The sequence below is a fragment of the Neovison vison genome, chromosome 2 (genome assembly GCF_020171115.1).
Source record: "Neovison vison isolate M4711 chromosome 2, ASM_NN_V1, whole genome shotgun sequence".
Lineage (NCBI taxonomy): Eukaryota > Metazoa > Chordata > Mammalia > Carnivora > Mustelidae > Neogale > Neogale vison.
The window spans coordinates 75,284,018-75,297,362 of record NC_058092.1 but is presented as its reverse complement, the minus strand read 5'-3'; the positions used below and the strand labels follow the sequence as shown (position 1 = coordinate 75,297,362).

The following is a 13,345-nucleotide window of genomic DNA, read 5'->3' as shown; positions in this document are numbered from 1 at the left end:
AGGCTCATTACCAGATAAAAGAATCCCTCTTCCTCCTCAAAGCTTCCAAAAGATAACTTTTACTGATATACTAAGAAGTAAGTTTTGCTATTTAAAGGTATCTCTCCTTTTAAAGAATTTATCCTATATAAAAGTTTCTTTTGTTAGATGAATATTTGAGAAAGTTGGCTATGCTATCTGAGAGGAGGAATTTGAGACATATCAAGATACTGTATTGTCCAAATGATAATGTAGGCCCAAGCATGGATAGTAGCAAAATAATGAATTCAAGTTACAAAAAAAAAATTAACTAAAGCAGCTTAGACAGCAGTCAAATAAAAATGACCAGCAGACTTCTAGCATGGGCAAGAAGGGGAAGAATGATAACCTTTAAAAATATAGAGAAGTCAGGGGTGCCTGGGTGGCTCAATGGTTGTTAAAGCCTCTGCCTTCAGCTCAGGTCATGATCCCAAGGTCCTGGGATCCAGCCCTGCATCAGGCTCTCTGCTCAGCAAGGAGCCTGCTTCCCTTCCTGCCTCTCTGCCCACTTGTAATCTGTCTGTCAAATAAATAAATAAAATCTTTACAAAAAATATAGAGAAGTCAGATGTTGCAAAAGAATAATAGAATCAGTCATAGAAATCAGTCACTTATTTCTTCAAGCATAAGCATAAGGCCAGGCGCTAGGTACATAAAGATGAGTAAGACCTAGTTCCTGCACTAAAATCAACAGACACAAATATAACAACAATTAATTCCTATATTGGGTGATATATATATATATTTATTTCAGTAACACGGGCCACAAAATGACATGTTAAGCTAATTTGCCAACGGATCAAATGCTACATGATCAATCACTAAAATTACTTATCAAAAATGTATCTTAAGTAAGATTTCTGATTATAGAATATGAATATATTCATATATTCAATAACATATATGCTTTTCTTAGTAGAATTTTAAAGAGTGTCCAATTTGCCAAAAGCTTTTCAGGCAGATGATCAATATCACTATTCTTAAAGTTAGAAAGAGCAAAGGGAAAGATAGGTATAAAAGCAGTAGTTCCGGGACGCCTGGGTGGCGCAGTTGGTTAAATGACTGCCTCCGGCTCAGGGCGTGATCCTGGAGTCCCGGGATCGAGTCCCACATCAGGCTCCCAGCTCCATGGGGAGTCTGCTTCACTCTCTGACCTTCTCCTCGCTCATTCTCTCTCTCACTGTCTCTCTCTCTCAAATAAATAAAATAAAATCTTAAAAAAAAAAAAAACCAGTAGTTCCAAGAACGGCAAATATTTTAATATGATAGAATAATATACAGGGAGAAAAATCTGAAAAGATTGAGAAGGTCTGGATAATGGAAGGTCTGATATATTTTACTGTAAAATTAATGGAAAGTTATTAAAAAGATCTTAGAGAAGTTCTTTACAACCTACACTCCCTTCTTAGAGAACAGTCTCTAACCCAAACTCACTACGAGTCTTTGCAGTCATATTGGTACTTATCAGTACACTGAGAACTCCATACTTCTATTGCTATAATTGACCAGACCAGGAGTACATGTTCTATACAGGGCCAATCAAGTTTTCTCATTAAAAATTTATAACTGTAGCACAGAATAAGTGAGTCAGTTAACTGTAGATATTAGACTTAAAGAGTTCATGGAAATTAAGAAATTGGGAGTACCATTTGGGGGCCATATAAAAGAGAATCAGTATATAGAAGATATAAAGAAGAAATAGAGATGTAGCCCTAGAAAGAAAGCAAGCCTCTAGTTTCCTGTTCAGGAGTCATGACTATATATCTCACCTTTGGATAAAGTGAGATATCCCTCTACCCTTCCAATAAATCTAATTTTTGTTTAAGCTAATTGAAATGGGTTTCTATTCCATGAAATCCTGACAAAACAAACTGATTAATGCTGGCAGTTAATCTAAAGAATAAATTAGAGGACAAACTGGCTAGAAACAGGTAGAACATTTAAACTAGGGAAGTTCTCAAAAGAAAGCCATAGTAGCAAATATAGGCAGATTATGATGAAAGAAAAGCAGCCAACATTGTGCAGGTCCATGAAGCTTAATTTAAACAACAGAGTTTCAGGAAGTTGAAACAGTATCAATTGCCTCAGGAGACTAGAAGAAGCAGGTCAGTGATGCTTTTATGAGAATAATTTCAACAAAATAATTGGGACAGAAATAATGTTTTAAAAAGTTAAGAAATAAGTGGTAGAAAATAAACACAACTAAGAAATATCTTTTAAAAGGATGCCTGGGTGGCTCAGTTGGTTAAGTCTCTGCCTTCCAGGTCATTGGGATTGAGTCCTGCATCAGGTTCCTGCAGGGAGCCTGATTGTACTTCTGCCTGCCACTCTCACTGCTTGTGCACTCTCACACAGCTCTCTTTCTCTCCCCCTGACAAATAAATAAAATCCAAAAAAAAAAGAAAAGAAAGAAAAAAAATTTCTTTTAAGGAATGTGATGATTAAAAGAAGTTTGGGGGACAACAGTATTAAAAAAAAGTATTAAAAAAAAGGAAGAGAGAGATGTAAACTTTTTTTAAGCAAAGAGTCAGGGGAACATGAAAGCCCCAAGTGCAAAAGAATGGAATGATATTCCAAAGGAAGCAGAAATCTAGGAAACTATAGCCTCAATCAGATCAAACAACTCTTCCTTAAGATTAATTAATAGCAACAAAAACCAATGGCTAAAATTCCAAGAAATCTTAAAGTCAAAGGAAGAAAAGTTGCGGCGCCTGGGTAGTTCAGTCATTAAGCATCTGCCTTCAGCTCTGGTCATGATTCCAGGGTCCTAGGATCAAGCCCTGCATGGTGGTCCCTGCTCAGCAGAAAGTCTGCCTCTCCCTCTCTCACTCCTCCTGCTTGTGTTCCCTCTGTGTTTTGCTTGTCTGTCTCTGTCAAATAAATAAATAAATAAAATCTTAAAAAAAAAAAGAAGAAGAAGAAAAGCTGAGGAAATTCACATTATTAAATATTGTGCATCACTCAGTAGAAGCAGTGACTAGGTGAGTAATGCTGAGAACAAAGGAAGAGGAGTAGATTGGGCTTAGGAAAATATAGGTTTGAGCCACAAATGGGGAATATGATGAGAAGTTAAGAAGTAGATCAAAGATCTTATTGACCAAAGGCTTCAGAGGATACAACAAAAAAGAGAAAAACCACAAACTGGTACTGTAAGGAAAAAGTGAGTTACTAACAATTTAGGTAAGGATAACTTCAAGTATAATTCATTGCATAACCTAGTATGATATACCCTTAACTTCTAACTCACAAAAATTAAATAAGGCTCTTCAGAAATGTTTCTGCCTTAAAAACTGAAAAATGTTCTATTTTAAATTTAAATTTAAGAAATATTGATATATATTTCATAATATTTTTAAAAAATTAAATAACTCAGAGGTGCCTGGGTGGCTCAGTGGTTAAGTGCCTGCCTTCGGCTCGGGTCATGATCCCAGAGTGATGGGATCAGGTCCCCCATCAGGTTCTCTGCTCTGCTCGGCAGGAAGCCTGTTCTCCCTCTTCCACTCTCCCTGCTTGTGTTCCCTCTCTTGCTGTCTCTCTCTCTCTCTGTCAAATAAATAAATAAAATCTTTTTAAAAAATTAAATAACTCAGACCTTTATCTTACTCTGTATTCAAAAATCAACTGTGGATGTATTGACTTACATATAAAAAATAAAACTCCAAAAACTTAGAAGAAAATATAGTTAACTATCTATTAGACCCAAAGTAAGGGAAAATTTCTTATACAAAATGCAATTACAAGAAAAGATTGATAAATTCAACTAAAAATGAAGTTTTGTTTCTTTTTTTTTTCACCATAAGATACCATAGCAGTGACAAGAATAAGAACCCAGGTTTATAAACACCAGGAAATTCCACAATAATATTTTGTTTTATATCCAGCATTAAATCTAATCAACTCCAGCACTTTACTAACAAACTATGCACATAACTAAATAACTGATCCAATTTGTTCTTTAAAGAAATAATAATTAATAATAATAGTTTGCACTGCAGAGTTAATGAATGGGAAAAAACAGTTCATGAACGACATATAAAATTTTCACTACTTTTTGCTTGTAAATTCATTCTTTTAACCTTTTTTTAAAGATTTTATTTGTTTGGCAGATAGGGATCACAAGTAGACAGAGAGAGGAGGAAGCAGGCTCCCTGCTGAGCAGAGAGCCGATGGGGGCTCGATCCCAGGACCTGATCAGATCATGACCTGATCAGAAGGCAGAGGCTTTAACCCACTGAGCCACCCAGGCACCCCTATTCTTTAACTGAATCAACTAACTTTTGAGTGCCTGGTACATGTTAAGTGATACAATATTTTAAGACTTTCTATGGTTGTTCATTTGGACAGTTTGTGAATCCAGAGGTCAAAACTGTGTAACTTTACCCTTTCTGTAACAAATCTAGAATAGATATTAGGTGCACGCTTGCTGATCACAATGATATAAATTATTCTAAGTATCTGCCAAAAGGTAAAACATTTAAAACTGTCCCTCCCACAAACTCCCTAAAATAAAGTGAATAGACAAGTTACGAACTGAGAGAAAACATTCACAGTATACACAAAGAATTAACATGAAGAGGAATTTCACTGATAAGGAGTTATAAAAGGCCAATAAACATAAAAAGAATTGTTCTACATCAGTGATGATCTGGAAAATGCAAATCAAGACTACAATGTGGTAACATACATTCTACACTCTTCTGATTGGTAAAACTTAAAGACAATACCAATTGTTAGAGAACATGGATAATCAAAGGATCTTTCATCTCATATATTGCTGATATGAATACAAATTGCTACAATCATACTGGAAGTCGGGCATAATCTTCTGGAGTTGGGCATTCACCTACCCTGTGAGAGAGCAATTTTACCTTTAGGTATATAATAAAAATTCTTATATGTATACAACAGGAAAAATGCATAGAGTGTCCACAGTAGTATTTTTCACCATTACAAAAACCAAAGAGTAACTAAATGCTCAACAAGGGAGAGTGAGTGAATCAATAACCAAATATCCAACAAGGGAAGAGCGGATGATAGTTTATCATGAAATATTATACAGAAATTAAAATGACTATAGCAACATCCAATGATATGAATAAAAAAATCAAGTTCAGAAAGATCATATTCAACATAATTATGCAAAAACAACTAAAATAAAAGACACATCTTTTTGAATCACATATCCAGCAAAGCTATATACAAATAAAGCAAGAGAATGAAAACAGGACTCATGACCTTAGTTGTCAAGAAGGTGGAGATAAGCGTAGGTTAAGTTCCTAGCTTTTGGGGGAGGTGGGGAGTGAATCGTGGTCCGTGGGTGCCTAATTACAGTGACTGATACATGGACTGTACCTAAGGTTCAGTAAAAGTAAAAAGAAAAAAGAAAGAAAGAAAAAAAGAAGAAAGAAAAAACAAATATAATGAAATTAGTTCAATGAAAATTCTGAAACAGGCAAAACAAGAATCTCCTTCGAGAATCTCTAAGGTGGAGACTACAGGAAAGGGGAAACAATATGATTGTGTAAAACATATGATATTTAACATATGTATATATGATATTTAGATATGTAAGTAAGTCTTCTATAATCTAAAACAAATTCCAAATTCTGTCATAACAGCTTTCCAATATTTGAGCCTGGGAAGCAAAGCTTTATCTAACTAGAAAAAGCAAATCACTACTGAGTTTCTAGAATAGATAGATGTTAATAACAGTATATGTTATGTAATTCTTATGTATCAGTTCATCTTTATAATGTGACACCAACATTTACCCTCAAATCTAAGGTATTTATTATCAAATACATTCTTCCATGCTTTCCTGTTCGTTTTAAACAGACAGTATTTATATACATAATATTACACAATTGTTAGATTGTGAAAAATATAACATGACAATTGAGCTAATTTCAAATAAAGTTTTATTAGATAAAATTAAGAGAAACCAAATGTATCAAATGTTTTCTACTTCTGCTTTTCTACGATATTAGAGGCTTTTTGACTAATGTTTTCCCATTCGAAATATAAAATATCTTTTTAAAGTTTTTAAATACTTTTCAGTTTTCCAACTTTGCTGCCAACTTTGAACACTGCTGTATACCTAAAGTCAATCATATTAAATGTTACATGATCTTCTCACAAAGTAAAACTGGTATATGAAATACAACAGACATTTGATAATTGTTCAATGCAGCACATCTTACAAGGAAATGATGCAGAAGTATTCTTTTTTTTAAGATTTTATTTATTTATTTGAGAGAAGAAAGCACACACAAGAGAAGAGAAGGAGAGGGAGGAGAGGGACAAGCAGACTGTACTGAGCACAGAGACTGATGCAGGGTTCGATCCAATTACCTCAAGACAGTGACCTAAGCTGAAATCAAGAGTTAGATGATTAACCCACTTAGGCACCCAGGCACCCTGAGAAGTAACTATTCTATTTAAATATATATACACCTGCAAGTTTTAAGTGATATTTATCTCTACAAACTACTACTCCACTTTTTTGTTGTTTAAAAGGTTGCACATAGGGGCATCTGGGTGGCTCAGTGGGTTAAAGCCTCTGCCTTCAGTTCAGGTCATGATCCCAAGGTCCTGGGATCCAGCCCTGCATCAGGCTCTCTGCTCAGCAGGGAGCCTGCTTCCTCCTCTCTTTCTGCCTGCCTCTCTGCCTACCTGTGATCTCTGTCTGTCAAATAAATAAAATCTTTGAAAAAAATAAATAAAAGGTGGCACATAGGAATAACCTGATAAAAGGCATAAAAATCTTCTGTTGCCAAATTTGAAAAGCAAAAAGAGAAGAGCCCAAGGAATCAAATGCAAAGCCCTGGGGTAAACAGACAATGCCTAGAAGATGCCCCACTACCAATCATTTGTGAATGAAGTTGTACAAGACTAGAAAAATCTGTATTATATTGAAAAACAATCTATTTAGAGCCATCATTTTGTAACACTAGTTTCAGCACAGTTTCTACCTAGATAAAAGGATTTGGCAAGTCATTTAAAGACAGGCCTTATTAATAAAGTATGCAGCATTTCTATAAGAGTAGCAATAATCAAATCTAAGCTAAAAAACCACACTGTATCAATTTATTATTCAGAGTTGATGTTATGCATCATTGTCCATTACTAAGTCTACACTGTACTCTTTACTTTTCTTCTCAACTATATCTCAAAGTACTGACTTAAAATCAAACTATTTTTATATAAAAAGTCAGTAAAGCCAGTTAGATCCAAATATCTATAACTAGTGGAAAGAAATTTTCTTAACCTATAGCTACTTCTATCTTAAAAAGCTATGAACCTCATTTTTCTTTAAAATTCTAATAAGTGGGATAAAGGGAAGAAAAATATTAAATCAATACATTGTATACCTTCAATTATACAATACTGTGTGTCATATAAAAGTGGGGGTACAGAGAGAAAATGGATTAAAATGCCTTGGAACTTTTAAGTTGGAAAATTTCATCAGTTATCTCTGAGTAACAGAACTATAAGCATGTTTTATTTTCTTTGTGCTTTTTCCTATATTTATAGATTTTCTACAGTGAACATGTATTATGTTTAAAATTAAAAAGAACTGTAGGGATGCCTGGATGGGTCAGCTGGCACTTAGTTAAGTGCCGGTTAAGCAACCAAATCAATTTCAGCTCAGGTCATGATCTCAGGATTGTAGGTTCAAGTCCCACGTCAGGCTCCATGCTGAGTGTGGAGCCTGCTAAAGATTGTCTCTCCTTCTTCCTCTGCCCTTCCCACTTGTGCTCTGTCTCTCTCTTTAAAGAAGAAAAGAAATGAAAAGAACTATAAATTCCACCTTGCCTATCCTGCTTACTTTCTCATACTACATTCCTCCAATCCACCATAAAATCTTAATCATCCCAACAGAGACATTCTACTTTCTGGCATCAGTACAAAATTAGATGTCACTTAATCGCACAAATGGGTAAAATAACTGTGTTGTGTGTAGGTGTAACATAACTAGTGCAGAAATCCCTTTTAAACTTTTCAAGGGAATATTTTTGGGACAAGGGATTCAAAATTTTAATTTCTTAGGCAATGATTATAATCAATTTCTTTCTTTTTTTTTTTTTTAGATTTGATTTATTTGAGACAGAGAACAAGAGAGCACAAGCTGGGAGGAGAGGAAGAAGCAGACATCCTGCTAACCAAGGAACTCAGTACTGGGCTCAATCTCAGAACCCATGGACCATGACCTGAGTCTCACGAAAGCAGATGCTTAACCAACTGAGCCAACTCAGGAGCTCCTATAATCAACTTCTGTTGCAAACGTCAAGACATTTCTCATTGTAGGTGACAAATGGAGGGCATCTTCTCATCAATGTACTGAGTGCCTACTAAGTGCCAAACACATAGCTTGATTACACAGGAGCTTAAAATTTTAAAGTTAAATTTATCTTATGGATAAGACTACAGAGAAATGGAAAATGGAAAATAATTTGGAAGAATTTCAGCAAACATTTGACAACTTTCACCAGAAACAGTAATTATTAAATAATGAAAACCTGCAAAAAGGTTATTTTTGCACTCTTAGTCTTTGTAGAATATTACACCTTATTCCCAATGACAAAGAACTGCTAAATTATAGACTGTAAAATAGAAATCATTTTTGTTATAGAGGCACCTAACAACAGTATAAAATTTATATTAAAGTTAACTCTGGTTAATTACATTTTTGGTAATTTTTTTTTTAAAGTTCACACACCCATAACACTGCAATGCAAAATATTTATAGAACCATAGAACTGTGGCAGCTCAAAATATGGTCTAGTGGGAAACGCACAGATCTGATTTCAAACTCAGATTTACAGTGTAACCATGAATGATCTACCTAATAGTCCTAAACAGTTTCCTGATCTGTTAAATGGAAATAACAACCTTATTGAACTATGGTAAAGATTAAATAAGGGAGATAGAGTATCAAGCACAATAACTGACATACAGCAAATGTTCAATTAATGTTATTTGTACTCTCTTCTAGAAAGTGAAGTCATATCTTCTCAACTTTATATCCTTGAATATTGTAGATACTCAATAAATGTTTCTTGAAATGAATCCCTGTAACTTAAGGCTAACTACCTCAACCTTCCACTTGAGCAAGTTACCTCTACTTAAAAAAATTCTGCTAAGAAAAGAATTTTAGATTCTTAGCCTACTACTTTTTATTAGGCATTCTGATGACAATAAATCACTGATAATCAACAAGGTAACTTTATTAGTATGGTATTCAATATCTGAATCTGCAGTCTACCCAATTACTGTTGTAACCAATATTTCCATTTTGAGATTCTTTAATTTTTATTAGTCCAGTTTCCTTAAAAATAAACTTTAATTTCTTTGGCCCTACAAAAAAATATCTAAGTTTACACTTCAAATAAAAGATAAAGAGAACAACTGATAAAACAAGTTAGTTATAAGAGATAAAAACTGAAAACTGCAAATTAAGTTTATATTTTTAACAGCCTATTTTTATTTTCTATAGCAAATATTCTTCCTTATACATTGAGGCCTCTAACCATCAATGTTTATGTGTACTTTATTAATGATTCCTTTTTAAATTAGCCTCCTAAATTACTAGCAAGAGTTAGAAACATTACTCCATAGAAATATTACAGTAATTTAACAAGGCAGAACACCATGGGTTCATATTTTGTTTTGTCTTTCCACAACTGAAGGTTATTAATAAGCCAATTCCAACTCAAGTAGTGAAGTATTTCAAATTCTGCAATATAATTTGAAAACCAGTTTTAAAATGTTGGATATACAGTGGTGCCTGAGTGGCTCAGTCAGTTAAGTGTCTGCTTTTGACTCAGGTCATGATCCCAGGGTTCTGGGATCAAGCCTAGTGTGGGGCTCCCTACTGGGGGGGGGGGTCTGCCTTTCCCTCTTCCTGCTCTTGTGCTCTTGCTCACTCTCTCTTTCTCCCTCTCAAATAAATAAAACCTTTTTTTAAAATGTTGGATATACAATGTTTCTAAAAATAAGTATCAATTTCATTAAAAGTAGGTTGTAACATGTAACTTTCGGAGTGATACAAGTATTCCTGAGACAAGACAGGGCAAAATAACAGTTTTTAACTACTAAACACCAGTTTTAAAACTTGCTACATAAGTATTTAAATACTTAAAATCAGTATGTCAGAGAAGCATTAGGAACTACATATTTCTCAATTTAAACAAATTCAAACCACTTACACGCTTTTTAAAAACTGGTTCTCTGAACAAGTTTGAGAAACATTTGGTTACGATACACTAGTTTCACGACCAAATGAAATAGTAAAGAAATAGATGGATATACTTGGTGAAGCAAATTTTATCACAATTTATCTTCAGTGCTGATATAAATAATGTTCTCAATTAATTTAATACATATTAATTTTATACTTATGAAGTCCAAATGCAATAGTTTCTATTAAAACCAGGAGTCAAATACACCAAGAAAAATGACCTGGATATACTTGTCAACTTATAAGGTAATACTTAATAAAAAAATCATTCTTTTTCTGGAAGGCATTAGGCTTTCTTAAAAATAAATAAATAAATCTAACTTTAGGTGTTACCCTACTTTGATCCCATTTTTTAAATAGTCATATTTAAAATTTCTTATCTCTTCGGCTTGCTTCCTTCATACTGTCAAAATTGATCTTATTAAAATTCCCTACGTGTTTTAACACATATGAAAATATATTTGCAGGTCCAGTGCCAAAATGAGTGTCTTTTATGACAATTTTCTATAAAACACAAATAAAGTTGCCAAGTACTTTCTAATTCTAAAGCCACTCTATTAAAAAAAAAAAAAATGCTCCTGCCCAGTTTTGCAATTTTTTCTCAGTCAGAACCAAATGATGCTTTTCATATTTCAAGACGAGGCAATGGAAACCATTTCCAACGTGTCTCAAACAAACCTTATTTTAAAAGCTCATGTAAATTAATAAAACAATAAATTTCATTCATTTAGCAAATGCAGTATGCTGTAAGACCTTATAAAAGGCTAAGACTAATTAAACTAGATATGGCAACATGTTCAATGACATGAAGTTCAAAGCTGATCCAAAGCATTCCAAGTTAGCAACCCTGCATTGGTATACCTTGTTGAAATCTCTACTTTTGCTCACTAAGTATCAAATATAACAATGCCTTCAAGCTTACATCTAACTGCACAATAAACTGAACTTATAAAGGGGTCTATCAAAAAATATACTTAAACAACAGAACAGAAGCAGTTGCAGTACTTAATTCTGATATCATCAAGAATCAACCCTTCAGGGTCTAGATTCAGTCTTTTAAATAAAGAATCAACAGTCTAACGCATACACACAAAAAATATATCTTTTCTTAATTCTTATCTCCAATATTCGAGTAGTTAGAAGACGTCTACAGTAAAACACACCAAAATAAATATAAGTTAAAAAACAAGCATAAAATTTTAATCCAGATGTGACCATCTCTGGAACACCCCAAAGTAATAAAAAATAAACTCAACAGAGTAGCGTAGGTACCTTTGCATAGCACAGACTTAAGGACAAAAATCATGCCTATACCATTAAATATTTAGACGTAAATGGAAAACAATACTACTACTACGCGACATACTCAACTGATCAACGAACCTATTTTGTTCTCATCTCTTCCGCAGGCATGTGGTGCCCAACATTCTCCCTCAGTCTACTGCTAGCCCATTTGTAAACAACCTCTGTAGCTCTTTCTCTGGTATTCAAACGGGAGGGAAAATGAAAGTCTGAAAAGCATCAGCATCTGAGCTTCCGAATCTGAGCAGGGAGTAGCAACGAAGGGGACCATATACCTATCATCTGGTTAAAGAAAGAGAGACAGGAGAAAAGGTAGCCCTCCTATTAGAGGAAAGAAATTCAGTCACCTGAAGAGGGATAAAGAAGGGAGGAAAGCATCTGGTATGACACGCTTTAAAAAGAAGAAGAAGAAGAAAGAAAGAAAGAAAAAAACTTGTCTGGGGGCTGGAAGTTATGGGGGCGCTCTTTGTGCGGAGTCGGAGGGGAAGGGGAGGGACGAGAAAACAGCTTGGGAGTCATTCAAAGGAGTTTAAGGAGCGGTGTACGAAGGAAAGGCGGGGCGGGGCCTGGCCTGGCGAAGGGAGGGGGCTACAGGGGCGTCCGCGGGCGGCTCTGACACCAGGGAGGGGGCGGTGAGCTGGCCGCTCCGGGGACCTGGGGGGGGGGGGGGGGGGGGGGGGACAGACTGCAGGCAGCCGACAGACATGGGGTCCCTCTGGTAGGCAGACTCAAATTAAAGTGCTGGCAGGCCAGAGCTGTGGCGGGAGAAGAGAGTCCGCTCCCGAAGGAAGCGGCTCCCGAGTGACATCCCCGAGTTTCCGCACTTAGCGGGCTAGGGGCGCGGCAGCCCTAAGGTTTCCCCGGGCCCCTGACCCAGCGCCAGACTTTCTCCCTCGTTCTTTCCCCAGCGCCTCCCGCCCGGGCCGCGGGCCTTACCTGCAACTCCGTGAGCAGAATCTCCCCCCGTTCGGGGTTGGACGCCATTGCGCTCCGCTCTGGATTCCGCACCTGGCCGCGGCCGCCGCTGGCGAAGGGAGAAGGCGGGACGGGACCCCGGGCGGGGGCTGAGGAGCGGGGAAAGAAAGAAAGAAAACAAACAAACAAAAACCTAGGGATTCATGGAGGCGCAGCCCCTGCTGGAGGTGCGGCTTATTTCGCCCGGTTCATGGAGAGCGGCGGGGAGCGAGGGCACTCGTAGCGGGCTCCCCCTCGCCGCCCGCCGCCTCTGCCGCTGCCGCCGCCCGCCCGCCCGCGCCTGATTCTGTTCACTCAGTTGCTCCCTCTGGGCGACGCCAGGAGCCGCCTCAAGATTCTCGGTGCGGGGCGCTGCGGCCGCAGCTGCAGCTTCTCCTGTCGCACCATTTGGCTGTCACTGCGTCGCAAAAGCGGCTTCACTTGGCGGCTGCCGGAACACGTGACGGCCCGGGCCGCTACCTCCAGTAGCAAGGGGGAGGTGGGGCAGAGAGGACCCCGAGGGCGGGAGCAGCGCGGGGGGCGGGGCGGCTTCCGACCCGGCACCGCGACTGGGGCAGTCATGGACCCCGCCCGGGTGAAAATGAGGGGAAAGGACTGGACTCGCGTCTCTTGGGAGGCGGGAAGAGGAAGAAAAAACACACGCCCGCTTTTCTGTTGCGTTTAACGGCCCTACCGTGAACACTAGAACTCGGGAGTTTACTCTTTTGTTTTTTCCCTAGCGCCACTTTTCTGTTGAAGTTTAGGCCTAACGTAAACGAGCCCCATTCTATCCTCCATAACCTAAAGAGTTTCAGGCTCAAATTTTATAAG

The 13,345-nt window shown here is 37.2% G+C and overlaps 1 protein-coding gene across 1 annotated transcript in view; it reads right to left on the bottom strand.

The window, feature by feature from the left end:
* PKN2 (protein kinase N2) overlaps nt 1–12,910 on the bottom strand; it is a 133,326-nt gene extending 120,416 nt beyond the window's left edge. Inside the window, exon 1 of the mRNA XM_044238639.1 lies at nt 12,497–12,910. Within this exon, the coding sequence (XP_044094574.1) occupies nt 12,497–12,544 (48 nt within the window). The 5' untranslated portion in view covers nt 12,545–12,910. The remainder of the gene's footprint in view (nt 1–12,496) is intronic.
* Nucleotides 12,911–13,345: the final 435 nt, after the last annotated feature.